This window comes from Macrosteles quadrilineatus, unplaced genomic scaffold (genome assembly GCF_028750875.1).
Source record: "Macrosteles quadrilineatus isolate MER2022 unplaced genomic scaffold, UCM_ALF_1.0 Scaffold_44__1_contigs__length_1017569, whole genome shotgun sequence".
NCBI lineage: Eukaryota > Metazoa > Arthropoda > Insecta > Hemiptera > Cicadellidae > Macrosteles > Macrosteles quadrilineatus.
The window spans coordinates 482,194-499,583 of record NW_026542637.1 but is presented as its reverse complement, the minus strand read 5'-3'; the positions used below and the strand labels follow the sequence as shown (position 1 = coordinate 499,583).

Below are 17,390 nucleotides of genomic sequence, written 5' to 3'. Positions count from 1 at the left end.
AACACTCTAACTGTTTTAGCGTGCTACATAACACACGTCTCTTCATTCTACCCCTCCCTACCCCTTCTCTACTCCTCCCTTAGTCAAAGTGTGGACGTAGGTATTAATCATTAGAGATAAGAGAGACTGATTACTAAACATATCAAGAATGGAACTAACCATCAAGTACAGAGGCCTGGAACCGCTGCAGCTTCTGCCAAACTCCGTCACTGCCCTGGAACCTGATGGACTCTGTGAGCTCAGGCAGATGTGAGCTGATAGATGCTCCTGGCACAGTTTGACATTGAGCCTCAGGATACAATATCTCCTTAGCAAACATCCTCTGTCTCCTGAAACCATCAGTTGGAAAGTGTTAGTGATGGACTCTGTGAGCTCAGGCAGATGTGAGCTGATAGATGCTCCTGGCACAGTTTGACATTGAGCCTCAGGATACAATCTCTCCTTAGCAAACATCCTCTGTCTCCTAAAACCATCAGTTGGTTAGTGTTAGTGATGGACTCTGTGAACTCAGGCAGATGTGAGCTGATAGATGCTCCTGGCACAGTTTGACATTGAGCCTCAGGATACAATCTCTCCTTAGCAAACATCCTCTGTCTCCTAAAACCATCAGTTGGTTAGTGTTAGTGATGGACTCTGTGAACTCAGGCAGATGTGAGCTGATAGATGCTCCTGGCACAGTTTGACATTGAGCCTCAGGATACAATCTCTCCTTAGCAAACATCCTCTGTCTCCTGAAACCATCAGTTGGTTAGTGTTAGTGATGGACTCTGTGAGCTCAGGCAGATGTGAGCTGATAGATGCTCCTGGCACAGTTTGACATTGGGCCTCAGGATACAATCTCTCCTTAGCAAACATCCTCTGTCTCCTGAAACCAACAGTTGGTTAGACACGCAGAACCCGGCGGGGCGGGACGTGACAGGGCACGATGAGACGCCTGACTTGCCCTGTCCTGCTGTTGTCACACACAGAATGAGGCGAGGCACGTCAAAGTAAAACCACAGCTCATACTGTAACAATTAACTGTAACTGTAATCAATGGGGGGCATGTTCTTGGCCCCCATTTCTGAGCCTTGAGCCGATTTAGCCAACTTTTAAATTTGACTTTATACCTGGGAGCAGAATAGAAAACAAAATTCAAACAGTCATACCTCCAGAGGAGTGGTTTATGAAACCCTTAAGATATGAACGTTGGTCCTCTCTTTCCTCAGTTATCAACACCAAGATAAATTATTAGTTATTCAACCACTGTAGTAATAATACTGTATAGTGGTATCAAAGGGTGTATTCTTTGGTCGTACAAATTGTTACAGTCATAATTATGTAAATTGTATCAGTTGTAAAATAAAATAATCCTTATCAAAATTAACCCGTAAGGGAATAAATCACATGACCGCGCTTGCGCAGAAAGTTCTGCCTGGCAGCGACTTGCCTCGGGGCATAATTTTGTAGAGCTTCACATTTTGCCCTACTGGCGCCCAGGGACGTCTTTTAAGCGTGCCCTTCCTTGCCCGGTCCTGTGTATGGCCAGCCTTAGTGATGAACTCTGTGAGCTCAGGAATTAAGGCATGACGAATGAATTTAATTACAATAGCTTCTTGCACCACCTTGTGTTGTTGTGTTTCTACTGGACTTAACCTTGGGTTGTTTGTTTTTGTAAGGTAGCCTAGATTTCACAATTTGCCTACTTAACTATATTTGTTTATGATTGCCTCATCATTTTCTGACAAGAGTTTTCATAAATACATTATTCAAATTATTCTCTTACCCCCAGAAAAGATAGTTCACTCAAATATTACAAATAGTTAATCCACAATCCATGTTTTGTTAAGATATTTGTATTTTTTTACAGGTTTTGTATTTGGTTGGATTTTTTTATTTAGTTAAAATAAAAGCTACATTATATTACTTAACTCAAACACTTACTGCATATAAGTCCATTTTAGAGCCGGTGTGTAGAGTCGTTTTATCTTTGATTTTATATTTCTTGGTTGCCTAAATGCTGTATATCTTAGAAACTTGAAGGGTTGTGTAGAACCTGAAAAGTGAATTTTTGCTTAATATAATAATACTAGTGAACCTGTGCGGCTCAATGCCCCGCAAAAACATATAAATTTAGAAAACAAATTCATCATGTTATAGCCTATATTGACTCGTCAAAAGTTAAATACAGTAATAATAAAGCATTAGAAAAGAAGCAATCCAGCCATTTTCTAGCTGTATACGTATTATATTTAGTAAATAAATAAGTGTTCAAGTTCAAGTATGTTACAGGGTACCTAGTTATTTTTTTAAGACTTTTAAAAACACATTTGACAAAACATTTTATCATATCAAACCAATAGGCAGTGAAGGTAGCATATACCTATGTAGCATATTTTGAGGGTCATAAAATGCTGCTTGAAGAAAACACTTTAAAAAAAACACTAAAAAACAATATTATTATCACAAAAGCACTTCCATAAATACTAAAATTTTAGTCTTAAAGTTACCTTCAGGAATATTACCCTGGTCAGAATTTTCCATAGTGAATATGCTTATCCTACTATTAAAACAACATATAGGCCTACATATACTGTACAGTATATAGTTGCTCATGACTGAAATTAGTCTGGCTAAGAACAGTGCTGCTCTCTCATTAAATTGCTTGTGCTGCAAATGACAAAGATAACAGAAATTAGCATCTTTCCTTTTAAAGGGCAACTTTGTTTCAGACGGGCAAATTTGTTATCCTCGAAATCAAAATATGTCCTTACTCAATTGTTCCATGTTAGGACTTTAGATTCTACTTTACATTGTTGTTAACCGTTCTGATCACATGAAGCCTTGTGCCATTAATGAGGCCCTTTTTGATGTATTAATATCAATAAAACCACTGCCTCCTTTTATTTGTATAATCTGTGTCTTGGCAATCTACTGACCTCTATATTTAAAAACTCACTTGGATTTTCTAGATGGGTGCCTCTGCCTTCGACTGACAATTAGTTTCTGGATATGATGATATAATTTCTGGATGACAATTAGATATGGTTGTGTCCTAACTTGTAAAGTTCATGTAGTAATTCATTAATACGGTTAGTTTATAAAGAAAATTAGATAAAAGGTACAGTACTTGGCTTGGTGCTTTCATAACTGCAAACTCAAAATACACCCACAAGTAAAAGATAATCATGTTATTGGTAAAAAAACTATGTTTGTGTAAAAACATTATTCACATGAAGTAGATGATTTGATTGTTTTCTCGATCAGCTGTTTCGTTTATAATGAATTAATAATGTCAAAGATTTGTGATTTTAAATACATCGATTATAGTAAAATTTTCTAAATATGGTAACTTATTCTCAACTAAATTTTACTATTCCCAGCATGAAAATAAAGTAGTGAGATCCATTATGAATTAAGTTTAAGGCACACAATCCTTGATTGAAATGTAGTATACATTAACAGTCATAATACACAGCAATTATTATGTAGTAGACTTTGACTATTTTCAAGTAACAAACATATGTTTCTGTAAATAAAAATTATCTCTTTTGTTATCCTTATGGAGAAATAAAAAACTTTAAAGGGCCCTAGGGCCTCACTCTCTGATTATTTCCTTAAAAAGAAGGTTTCCTGCACAACTTCATGTTACGCTCTTTCCAATGACACCAAAAACATGTCAATCGGTTCAGTAGTTTCGGAGGAGTAATTGTCACAAAAATTGTGCTTGCGTATTAAATAAGTATATAGATATAGATAATTAATAAGAACTAATCACACACTTTTTTAAAAAGTTCTATATTTCAGCATTAGCCTTCTTCAGGAACAAACAAACAATCAACCTTGATAAGTTTTTGCTTTTAACTTACAAAGGAGTATTGGTTGTAGTAGAATAAGCAATTCTACACAAAGATAAACGAGACTCAATAGCATGATGGTAAGAACTAAGAAAAAAACCTAAGATAAATTATAGATAACATTAATTTTAACTATATTTTGTTTTGTTTTCGTAGAATCATAAAACATAATCTTTCAAGTTTTGAAAATTTGAACTACATTAAGGACGATTTTTAGCTAATGGTATGAGCTAAAACAAAATTTATAGGGGCAAAAACTATGTTCTAACCACTAGCGTAAGCAGCTCTTGGTGGTTTCTCCTCATCGTCACCACTAGGCTCTGAAGAATCATCTTCTGATCCTTGAAGTCCATCAAGTTTCTCTTCAAGATGGTTCTCTTCGACATGATCTACCATTTGCTCTTGCTTGAGAGAATTGAACTCACAGTGTCGGCATTGATAAAACTGGGAACAGGAAAATACGGCATTTTGAATTGTGACAAGAATAATATTAATTCTCAATGTGGCCTACTTTAAATAAGATTTTGATCAAACTTTGAAACTCGAATGAATTGATCTATTCAATCAAGTAATCATATCATGGACACTCAATGTAGTGCTCTAAAATGTAATAGCAGACATACTACGTCTAAAAACAAACTGAGCTGTTGATATCAAATTATGGTTAATAATTAATCTTACCCGAGGTGGTTTGAAAGGACAGGAGAAATGGTGTTTCCTGAAGTCGATTGTGTTTTCGGCAGTAAAGTTACACCCTTCCATTGTGCAGGCTACTACGTGATTGGCCGCAAGAGATTCCTTCCAACGGTTGTATTCTTTAGCAGGCACCATTTTGCTAGGCTTGCGGTACAGGCGTCTCTGTCAATCAAGAACCAGTTTTATTTGAGTTTATTTGTCTACAGATAGAAATTAGTACCTCATAAGACCAGTAGGACATTGCAAATATCCGAAAGTAACAATCATAAACTAAAAATATAAAAATAAAAATCTGGAAACTGTTATTTTGTCTATTGACACTCTGAATTTTAAGATAATCATATAAATAATCATTAGATTACTATTTATGTTTTTTTTACATTCTCAGAAGCCTTAGTTTACATGCCCAGTTACAATAAAATTTATCTTGTCTGCGGAAGTAGTTATGTATGGACTGGATTTGCATTTGATTTCTGTTAGGAGGGGTTGTGAAATCAAGTTTTTACTGAAGGTTGCAGTCTGAACAAAGTTCTTGCTTTCCTTAGTTTCGGGTTTCGGACTTTGGTATAGGCAGAAACCATCTGTAGCCTTGGTAAAGACTACCTCTACGATAAATACTGTCCTAACTATCTTATACTTGACCCAACCTTGATAAGTTTTTTAAAGAAAAACAAATAAAATATTTGTGGGGTGAAAAATTTTTTTGTCAATATGTATTATCATTTAACTAACTAATATTATCTGCGGTGTTACTCAGTTTAGGCTAGTTTTAATCTCAGTGAAGTATAAACGCACGCTCACACGACATATTTATTAATAATAGCACTCCAATTCATCAAGTAAAGTTAAACCAACCGATTTTACCAATATTTAACACTGACAATGACATAACATTTAACCTCAAGACCGGTGTTTGTTGACAGACGAAGACTAGCCTAACATAAAATGTCAGATCAGCTGCTGACTAATCCTTAAACTCGCCACCAGAGAGCAAAAGCCTCAACCGGACTGGAATAAGTGATTTTACTTCCAAGATTGGTTCGTCAACTACCGAAAAGAAATTAAATACAACGTCTTACGCTCTCGAGTGCTTACGATACGTCTACAATCCAGGTAAACGGAAGGTTAGATATATTAGTTTATCACTTTCACGTTTTACGATAATCTTTTCCCCTTTATCCACATATTTTCTTTCCAAAATTTGATTTAAATTTTAAATAACTTAAATTTTGCCGACTTGATTCTAGACCCGCCAGTTCCTGCCTGCCAGTGACTAGCGGTGGCTATCGTTTGGTTTTATTTTAATTAATTAGTTTAAAAATTACGATTTCTCCGTTCGCTTAACAAATAATTAGGTATATTTGTTTAGTTAATTAATTCACTTTTAATACTTCGAGACTTGTCATCTAAGTTCTGAAGAATCAAGTTTTGGGTGTGTTCAGGTTTGAACAGTTAATTACAAAGGATATTGGTGTTAAATTCAGTTTAAACCATATCACCCTAAATTCTTCGTTTAATTGTGTTAATTAGGCCCCGACGACTCTGTAGGGTTTTTACACTACATTTTATTCATCTGATCGGCGCATTTTAGCAAATTTCCTTATTATATTATTTACCAACGTCTTCAGAAAATAGTTAAAAGTTTAATACGAGTAATTATATCACCTTGGTAATTACTAATTATAGAATACTGGTCTGTCCTACAGAGTAAATCTAAAAGTTAGGAAAAATTACCAAAAATATGTTAACAAAGGTGCGGATGAAATAGCTCCTACTTGAGCGTCTGCAGGATTTACTGAGCGCTTCTAGAGCTCTGAGCCTTAGACTAAATTTAATAAATTGATCAGACAAAGCCGTGACAACTTTGTATAGACCCCTGGATTTTTCTCGGCTCCTTCTGAGCACTCCGGGAAAGAAATTTGAGTGTGGCTCCCCTAGGGGTAGTAGGCCTAGCTTGACTTTGACGAGTACTAGTTTATTCCCCCCTAGAATATTCCAAGGTCAGAAAAATGTACAGCTGTTCTCCAACTCCAGCAGATTATTTCTTGTCCGAGGGATGAAAAGAGCACTACAACCACTATAGGTACGTATTATTAACAGACTTTTTGACAAAAAAATTAAGAAAACTGTTTAACTTGTTTAAAGCTCCATTGTGTTAACATACTCATCCGTCATGTTTGGTTTGGTTTGAGTAGACCTGATATTCACTTACCAGCTGTGATGCCCTATCAGGAGAGTTGGCACGAGACCCAGGACCATCTGTGTCTTTGCTATCAGCTTGGGTCTTCTGTATAACCTGTGTTGCCCTGAAAAACCAAGCAATCGCTTAACCCAATGAACTTTAGAAATTATTAAGTGATTCAAAATACCTATTTTTATCTTAAATTCCCTATGGACTCGGAAATTAAAATTATTTCAAAACTTGTTTGAAGATGGACATTATAGTGAGTATTCGAAAAATGTAGCAAACGCTTGATTTCACGTGCAACTTACAAACAATACACTAATTCTGTCAAATTCAAACAGAGCAGTCAATTAGTGATGGTCAAAACCAGAAGTTTTGGTTTTGAAATTCAAAATTTCTGGTTTTGACCATCACTAATTGACTGCTCTGTTTGAATTTGACAGAATTAGTGTATTGTTTGTACTTTGGTATTATATGGAGGCAAAATATTTTACAGCGTGCTGCAAAATATTTTGCAGTAAAAAAATATAAAAAAAAATAGTAGAGCCCCCGATATCCTATACAGGACGAATCTATATCCAGCCAGGGGTTTGGTTTCATGGTGGCCAGATATAGCAATAATAACATTTATTCAACAACAACTAGTTAGCGAAATGTATGCAATTCTTTTTTGGTTGAAATTGATACCTTTAAAACTTACTTACTTACTCCTGTGGCCATTCGAACCCTAGAAGGGTTTTAGCCTCTCCAACTAGCCGCCTCCATTCTTCTCTGTTGTGCGCCATCCCCAATTCTCCTCCTATCTTCACCAAATCACCCTTAACTTGGTCGTTCCAGCGCATTCTTGGTCTTCCCAAGGGTCTTGTTCCACTTGGTCTTCCTGTCCAGATTTTCTTTACTACTTTCTCTTCACTTCTTCTTATGATGTGTCCCAGCCATCTGAGTCTCCTGCTTCTTGCTAAAGCTACAATATCTGGTTCTTTATATAACTCTCTCAGCTCCCTGTTTTTTCTGATTCTCCATGCATCCCCCTCTTTTACAGGTCCGTATATTCTCCGTAGTATTTTGTTCTCAAATGTTATTAGCTTTTTTTGAGATTTTTTTGTCAGGGCCCAAACTTCGGATCCATATAACACTACCGGTTGTATCATTGTTTTGTAAATCCTTTTTTTTGTGTCTTTTGATAATATATTGTTTTTCAAAAGCTTTGTTAAGCTCCAGTAGCTTCTATCACCAGCAGCAATTCTGTTTTGTATTTCAATATCTTCCAAGTTAGTGTTAGATATTGTAACTCCTAGATATTTAAATTCTTTTGTCTGTTTAAAATTGTAGTTAAAGACTTTGAGGGGGGATGGTCTAATATCCTCTCTTCGACTTATCTTCATATACTGAGTTTTGCTTTCATTGACTGATAATCCTACAGTTTTTGCATGTGTCAAAAAATGTTCTGTTAGTTTCTTTAGATCTTCCTTTTTCTCAGCAATTATTGCTACATCATCCGCAAAAGCCAATAAATTTATATTTCCATTTATTTTTACACCTTCAGGTTGGTTTTTTGTTTTCCTTAAAGCTTCTTCTATGACAATATTGAATAGTAGTGGTGATAGTCCATCTCCCTGTTTGACACCTGTATTTATATCAAATGTTTCTGTGTAATTGTTTTCTACTTTTACTTTTCCTTTGGAGTTGTTTATGCACATTTTTGTTAGATGAATTAATTTCTTTGGAATTTTGGCCTGCTTCATCAGGGACCAGATTTTTGTCCTGTTAATACTATCATAAGCTTTTTTAAAGTCAATAAATATAATGTACAAGTCTTTGTTATATTCCCAATACTTTGAGGCCAGCTCTTTCATTGAAAATATTTGGTCCATAGTTGATCTTTCCTTCATAAAGCCAGCTTGGTGATCTCCGATGATTTCCTCTGCGTAGGGCTTAAGTCTACTAAGAATTAATTTAGATACAAGTTTTAAATTACTTTAATTATTATTATTATTATTATTATAATTAATTATTATTAATATTATTATTAATAATTATTAATAATTACCTTTAAAACTATTGAAGATTTATCTATGAAATTTAGTGGGCCTATACAATTATATATAGCAATAAACTATTTGTGAAAAAAATTACAAATATTGTCTGTTTTCCCAACGGCAGACATTTTAATTTTTATAACAAACAAATAAATATGGCCAATTTATTTAAAAAAAAAACGCCAGGCACATATTTATTAGGCATTAAAAACTTCCTATCATCGACATCAAGTTCACATAGATCAAATAATAAATAGTTGGGATGATAATAAATTGTTCGTTGATGTGACGATAGTAAATAAATGAATTCACACCTCTTAGCAGCAGCTCTTGGTCCTCTAGGCTGGTTTTCAGTGTTCTGTGGAACGTACGGCTGCTGAGTTTTGTTATGTTTGACATAGTTGTGAGCCTGTATACTAGATGGCATCATTCTTGCATTACACAGCTTGCATGTCACTAACAATGAGTCCTTTTCCTGAAAAAATTGCATTCCCTATGTTATTCTGCTCTTATGTCGCAAAGCTTGTTCAATTGAATCCGACAATTGGCTAATAGAACTAATAACCTCATCAAATAGTAAACCGTACACACAATATCACCGCTGTGGTTTTTCTTTATGTTGCCTAAGAAGCCAAGCCACAGAATCATTTTTAGTAACAATTAATCATTGACTGAAATTTTCTCAAGCATATATAAAACAATTTCCAAAATTGTCACAACAGAAATTTGAGTGAGTGATGCACATGATAATGTACAAAGGAAATAATATGTTTTATTGGTGAATTTCCCTATTTTTTAGATAAATAGAGGTAATAATAATAAATCAAATCATTATCTCTCCTTTTAGTAATTTTACCCACAAAGAGTACCTTAAAGAGTCTTAATTGTACACCGGGAAGTTTCCGAACTTAGAAAGAGTTGTTACTTTCGTAAATTTTCTATATAGGGAGTAAGCTATTACAGTAGTACTCAGGGATAATTGCAATATAATGATGTAAGCCTACAAAAAGCCAGTGATCGAGTAACCATGGTATGTCATGCAAAAACTATGCCCAGTCGCTTAATTCATCTCTGACTGTTTGTGTAGCTACAACTCGTCTTCTCAGTACAAGTTTGTGTACATGAGTCTACTCCAAAATTGAGTGGACCTTGGCACACTTTGGATTTGACTCGCACGAGTCTTCTTTTAAATTAAATATAGGCCTATAATGTTACATGAAAATTGAAAATATAAACATGAAAATTACGGGCCCATTCCTGTTAAACATTTTTTTTACTCTATTTACCTTTGCTATTTAATGTGTTTAGAAGGTTTTATATTTGAATTGGCTGGTTATAATTTTTTATTGTTGCTTTGATCATTTTGATATGGCTACTGAAAAAACAACCCATTACCCTGCAATTAAATTTTGTGCAAGGACATAAAGCTAAGGGTTGCTTTATAGTAGGCCTACTCAATCTATAGGCCTACAGGAAATTTAGTAAAATAAAAAAAAGTTTAAACATTGGGAACTGTGTTATAGATATTTGTATTGAGAATCAATCAATTTTGGTATGACACATCTCTACTTCTGTGCCTATTTTATTTACCTCACAATCCTTGCCACAGAACAGAATGTGACTGTAGTAGCCAACAGCACTCAATTTGGGCAAGTTACAGCCAGGGCAGCGAAACGGAGTCTTTTTTAAGCGCTTCTTGGCGTACCACAGCCTCCCCTCTATCTCCTTCTTGTTGGTCATATCCTGTAAATTAAAAAAATCTGTTTTACCACTTTAGATACTGAAGTCACCCATCTTCATGGACTGATGTTTAAAAAATAACACAGTAGAATAAGCCAAACACAGATCGTGTTACAGTCTAAAATTTAACTTTCTCACCTAGTTTTTGTAACTATCTGATGTGACGTTAAGTTACTACAGTTTACAAAAATGTGACCTTTTGGTTCGGGTTGGTTAAAAGTTAGAGCGTATTCTACAGAGATCTATAATTTATGTATCAGCGCATTACAAAAGGGTAACAGGGAATGATTACCTTATTACCGGTTCTCATTCTTTTACCTCATGGAAAATTAATGATGTCATCAGAACATTTTAAAATTTGATGGTAGAAACATTACCAGATTGACGTTTAATCGAGGTTCTGGTGCAATTAGTTTACGAGATTTTAAATCAATTTAAAAAAAGGCAAGTTTTGTGTACAAAATTATTTGAATCCAAGCTTACCGGAGGGCTCTCTACTCCTTCAATCCATGATAACATATAATGTTTAAACACAGCATGTCGACTCTTGTATTTAGTGTAGGTCATTTCTTTCTTACAAAGTCCACAAACTATCTGAAAATCACATATAAATTAGTAAATTGTATGTTTGTTTTAACAGTGAAATTCTTAGTGAACTCTCGTTTGGCTGAGAATCTAAGGAGAGTCAAGATCAAAGTGAAATATCAATCACTGTAAGCCTGTAAAAATCTGAGAATCCATGCTAATACATTTAATGCAGTGGTAGCAAGGTCACTTCTAGTAGAGATAAAAGTTATTGTTAATATCTAGGAATGCATTGACACCGGTACAGAACCATTTGCTACGTTACTTCAGCTTTTTGCTAAGCCATTGTCTATTGTATATCAGCAAAAGTTTCACATTTGGAACTATAAGGATGCTTAGTCAAAATCTATATATATAAAACTTACATAAACTAGCCATAATTTGTTTCTTTATCATAAGACAAAAAAATTATTAGGATCATTAGGCTGCAATGAAAAATCAAAATTAAAGCTGTTGGATAACCTATCTCAGTTACTCCTTGAATTTATCTACTACTGATATAAAGATATTTCGGATTACATACCTTATCTTCACCATGGTGTTCTGTTCTAAAGTAAATACTCTGTCCAGGTTTACTATAACTGTTATTTTTATTGACTGGCGTCTGCACAGTTTCTCCATCAACATTATTTCTGTTTGATTTTGCTCTTCTGCGTTTTTTTGGCTGGATGTAACTCTCATCATCTTCAGAATCATCGTAGACTAGTAAGTCATCGGGTCCACCATTATCAGAATTATCACCTTCACTGACAACTTTCTGTGGTGGCTTTTGTCTACATCTCCTAGTTTTATTATTCAAGGATCTAGAACTACTAACGACTTTTTCTTCATTTATGATGATCAGATCGGTACCGAGTAGTTCGCTAGTTTCCGATTCATCACAGTTCATGTCTGTTACATTACTATCTTTATTTTCCTCATCATTGACCTCTGAAGTTAATTTTGTCGTTCTTCTTTCTTTACTTTTTAATTTCTTAGTTTCGGGTGTAAGATTATTTTGACTAGCATTGTGGTCTTTTCCTTCAAAATTACAACTGGTATCATTTTTAGAAACTTCTGGTTGTCTTTTAGGTCTACCTCTTTTTTTGGCAACTTCATCTTTATCAAAATCCAATATTTGTTCTCTGACCGTATCAATATTTTCACTCATTGGAGAACAAGTAGGGTTTTCCGAGCTTTTAGAATTGTTGAGTTCTGGTTGTAGTTTTGGTTTCCTTCCTCTTTTTTTAGGTAGTTTAGTAACACTAGTATCACAGTCAGTTTCAATATTTGAGATATTCTGTATATCATTACACAGTTTACTATTTACATCTTCCTTACAAGTTGATTGGTTAGTTGCATTAGGAGTACTCTGAAAAACTACTTTTGATTTTGGTGGTCTTCCTCTTCTTTTTGGTACTTTTACTTCATTAATATCACTCGATGTTGCTTCATTTGCATCTGATTTAGAATTGACTTCCTCGTTATGAGAAACTTTACAGTCTTCTGAGGAAATAGGTGTAACAGGAAAGCTTTCATGAGAATCGATTTCCAATTTTGATAGTCTTTTTCTTCTTCTTTTCTTAGGAACAATGCCACAAACCAGGCTGGATTCACCTTTGCCTTGAAAACTTTGTTGTTTTTGCAAACTTCTTTTGGAACAATCAATTCCTGTCACTTCCCCTCTTTCTTGACTTGATGATTTCAGATTATTTTGGCCTTTTTCAAAAACACCACCAACTAAAATGTTTTGTAATTCGTCACTATAAATTGAAATTAATAGCTCGTTATCACTACTGTATTGATCAAACCAGTTCGACACTTCATTTGTGTTTGAGGTGGTAGTGAGTTCAGTCATTTTTATTTTTCGAGGCCTTCCTCTTCTTTTAGGTGTGGAATGACTATCAACATCATTTATCAAGCTTTTATTACATACATCATATTGCTCTGTTATCGTACAGTTATTACTTGTGGTATTATGATTGTTCAGATCTGTAAATGCTGTCTCATTGTGTTTCTCTTTGTTTATTACAACAGAGTCATTGTTAGGTGCTTCAATTATATTTTTTTTAGGTTTCCTACCCCTCTTTTTAGTAGTTTTTAAATCTTCACGTGTATTAGCAGAGTTAATCTGTTCAGTTTTGGTTGCAGGTTTTGCGGAGTCAAGGTGTGCTTTGTTTGTATTTTTCACCTTTTCCGATTCTAAATCATCATTTTGAATGTGATCATGTGGTGAGAAGCCTTCGGTGAGAAGGTTGTCTTTTGAACAAAGGACAGTTTTCACACTTTGTTGATAGGTTTTTTGTAAATTAGATAAAGGTTCATCATCACTGGATATTGTATAATCCATTCTACATTTTAGATTTTCTTCATCTCCATACTCTGCAGTTGAGTTACCTGAAGTTCTGTCCATGTCTGCACCAGTAAATTTACTCTTACACTGTGTTGTAGTTAGGTTAGATACCTCAGTTTGTAAAACTTTTGATTTCGAGGACGGGTCATCTTTGGAGTCTGGATTGTGTTCCAAGTTTGTACTTGTTAGGTGTACACTATCAATGCTATTTTCACGGTTGAATTTTTCTGATATGGCAGTTTTAATTTTTTGAATCAGCGAATTTTCCATATTGAAGTTTCTTTTAGCTGTGTTGTGCAATTCATTCTTTTGAATTTTTGAAGGGTTTTGTTTTCTCGAAGAAGGCAATTCATTAGTTACATTATTACGATGATTACTTTGCTCATTCACAGCCAGTTCCAAAGATAAGTTTTTTGAGCTAATACTTTTATTTACTTTGAAGTTTTTAGTTTTGGAATGATCTTTTACTTGGTTAATAGATTTTTTACTACTTCCTGTCACTTTCTTATTTTTATCGACAATTGTTTCTTCTGTTGTTTTACAATTACGTTCATTATCATACTTTGGACGGCTTCTGTTATCAATCTCTGCTTTAGAAGGTATTTTTAAATTATCAATACTAAGAGAAACTTTTAAACTTTGTGTGGATTCTCTTTTCGAAAGAGATTTCGTATTTGTTTCTTTTGAAGAACTATACATTGGAACATCTTGAAGAGTTTCATCGTCAGTAACACCTCTCTGTTTTACTGGTTTAATTGCAACTTTACTATGATTGATTGGATTGGGTATATTTTTATTATGATTCGATTTCAAACTTTCTTCACCTTTCGATTTCTGATTAGCTGTTGATTTTGATTGTGCTTTGTTTGGAAGTGTTTCACAAAATGTATTAAAATTATCATGTGATTCAAGCACCACTGCTTTTTTATTGGAATTCCTCAATGGTTTGTGGTCGGGACTGAAAGGCTTTGACATGTCACTAGACAAACTAAAATCCTTTCTTACATCCAACGACAAATTCCCTGCATTTATATACCACTCTTCATTTTCACTTTCACTTATTCTGGTGATGAACTGACGAAAACGCCTATTTTTTGAATAAACATTATCTGAAACTTCTTGAAACCCATTAAATAATTCTTCTTTCATGTCAAGTTCATCGTTGTTTAAATTGTTGTCTTCATCTAAAGAGTTTTTGTCAGAAATCACTATATTTGAATTGTCTAATTTTGTTTCTGATTTCGATTCAATTTTTTGCGAGTCATCATTTGTGCCAGGGTTGATTATCACAGAGCTATGTTCATTTTCGATTATAGAAGTATCCAAAATAGATTTCATATTCCCACTTATTGCTGGGTTCTTATACTCCAAAGCTTCTTCATCTAAAGTACTTCCCACTTTCAATTCTAATACATTAGGGCCCACTGCATTAATCATGGAACTTGAATCTACCACATTATTCTCGTGTACAATGATTGAATCAAAAAGTGGAATGTTCATTTTTTTTATTGATTCAGTCATCTGTCTAAGTTTTAAACAGTTTTGATCGTCAATTTGCTTGATTGATTCATCAAGAGTTTTAGCAACAGCTTGATTCCCTGAATCTGTAGGTTTGTTAAACAACTTAGGTTTATCATTTACAAACTCTAAACTTGAAACAGTTTTTAAAACTCTCAAGGAACTATTTGGGGAGTCATTAGATAAAATTGTTTTCTTAAGTTTTCCGCTGTACAAGAAAGATACAACTCTGGGATCGCTAGGTTCTTCTATAGATATGCAAGTTTTTGAACTAGAACACTCGGATAAATTTGGCTTGGAAGATTCTATTTCTCTACTCAGAATTGAGTTATCTTCAGTAAGATCATGCTTAATTTGATCATTCAATTTCGTTTCTCGGACTACTTCTGCAGAAATCAAACTACTGTCAGACAATGTGGATTTTTCAACAGTTTTTGAGGTTGTGTTTTGATCGCTAAATGTTGAATTTGTTTTGTTCATAGCTGGGCTAGAAATTTCTATAAGCATGAGTTTGTCATTCTTTTCAGAGTTCTTCGACGATTCTTTCTCTGAATCCTCAACATAATGAGTCTTCTCTTGTAGCACTTGAGTACTCATGGCTTTCTTATGATTTGTGAAGTTACTTTCATTACTCTTCTTTTCTTTACAATTTATGACAGATGCTCTTCCAATGTCATCAATACCTAAAAAAAACAATTGTTTTAGAAATTGTATAATCAATATCTAACAATTGATATTGAAACAATAACACATTTACCTCATAAAGAGCCTACTTGGTGTCAGAGGTTTTGTTACTCTGTATATTGTTTACTACAATTAAAATGATGTAGGCCTATACAAAAGTACAAATAATATTCTTCTATTAAGTATTTCCTATTAAACAAGCTCATTGATTGAATTTGAGACTAACCGGCAACCTTACAGCAAATAATGTTTCAAAATATTGTTCTGTATTTTATTAGTTAATTTTAGCTATGGTGTCGAGTTCCAGAATTGATTATTTAGCATTAGAACTTGTGTCCAAAATCCATAAATTTATGCCCTAAATGTCTAACTTCTTTCTGGTGTACTCATGAGGTGACAAATTAAATATCCCCTATAAAAAGTGTTGCGTTGAGCTAAGTAAAACAGAACGTATAAATAGGTTTATGAACAAGACCTGTACAACTCTTGAATGATAAAGAAAAAATAGAATGGCGGAGAATCAAAAAATGGAATGGCTAATGTTATTTTTAATTAATCAAAGTTAAAAGTAATGTGACTTTGGCAAATGGTGTGTAAGTATGGTATGTGCATATATTGTCTTAGGCTAGTCCATCAATACACCCAGAAATGTAAGAAAAGTTAAATGGTGTCTAGCACACTGTTGTTCCTATGAGCTTATATATATATACGCTGTTTCCATCGGACGCATCACGGAAGTTACCTCCGGGTCACTACTTTTTTCGTTATAAAAACCATAGTATGTGTTCGGCAGGGCTGTCCCCTCATTTACCTCACGCACCTCTTTTGCAGAATCGGTTTAGTCTACTCTTACCCCTTTACCAGTAGTCAGTCGACCTTGGGGAGTGGTTCGCATCACTACTGGAAGTAACTCCCGTGTGCACCCTGTGAAGTAACTGGTCTCCCGGAGCCTAGTTCCTTGTGTTTGACCTTATTTAGCGATATAAAATGGATGAAGAAGACCGAATTGCGAGATTGTTGGCTAGTGTTGATAGAGAGGACGGGGAACAACATTTAGTGGAAAGATCTAATGGTGCGTTTGTTTGGGAACTTTTTTTCAAGAAAAAGAGCTTTGACAAAATGAGTAGTCCTTCTAACAAATGATTGTTTCATTAGACAATAGGTGTTTTATTTCAAACACTATTGCAATTTTTTCTAAGAGCTTTGACAAAGTTGAAAGTAAGTTGTCCTTATGAAATAATGATCTTTTTTCATAATACCATAGGTGTTTTTATGTCATGCAATTTTAGTCCAAGAGCTTTGATCGAATGAGTTGTCCATTTTTTTTCTACTATACAATAGTAGGTAGTGAATATGTAAAGTAAGTCTTTTTTTTCATTACCATTTTTTTGTGAAAAAACTGTTGAAATGGTGATTTATTTGGCTAATATTTGATATTGAGAGTGTATATTAATCTAATACTATCCGTTTCCATACGTAAGCCATCAAATAAGTTTTTATTCAAACGGTCATGTACTGGAACAGATTTCTGGGCGAAACCAATGAATGACCGTCGGGTCATTTACTGGGTTTGGGTTTGGACTCTAAATTACAATTATTTACCATTAAAATGCTCAGACATTATTAAGAAATATAAGTATCGATATCAGATTAAAATTATAATTAATTATCTTTGTCCTAACCTATGAATGAGCGGAATCTAATTGAGAGCATTGTGTTAAGTCAACAAGAACATTTTACCTTAACCGGTCATTTACTGGGCAAGTCACCCTACG

At 34.3% G+C, this 17,390-nt stretch overlaps 1 protein-coding gene across 1 annotated transcript in view; it reads right to left on the bottom strand.

Annotated features, from left to right (window-relative positions):
* The window catches only part of LOC129005916 (MATH and LRR domain-containing protein PFE0570w-like), a 46,788-nt gene that overhangs the window by 10,701 nt on the left and 18,697 nt on the right, over positions 1-17,390 (bottom strand). Inside the window, exons 7-15 of the mRNA XM_054434955.1 lie at positions 11,605-15,614; positions 10,980-11,090; positions 10,347-10,499; positions 9,071-9,231; positions 6,745-6,838; positions 4,518-4,694; positions 4,106-4,280; positions 1,924-2,035; positions 160-329 (exon numbers count right to left, since the gene is read on the bottom strand). Coding sequence (XP_054290930.1) covers positions 160-329; positions 1,924-2,035; positions 4,106-4,280; positions 4,518-4,694; positions 6,745-6,838; positions 9,071-9,231; positions 10,347-10,499; positions 10,980-11,090; positions 11,605-15,614 — 5,163 coding nt within the window. The remainder of the gene's footprint in view (positions 1-159; positions 330-1,923; positions 2,036-4,105; positions 4,281-4,517; positions 4,695-6,744; positions 6,839-9,070; positions 9,232-10,346; positions 10,500-10,979; positions 11,091-11,604; positions 15,615-17,390) is intronic.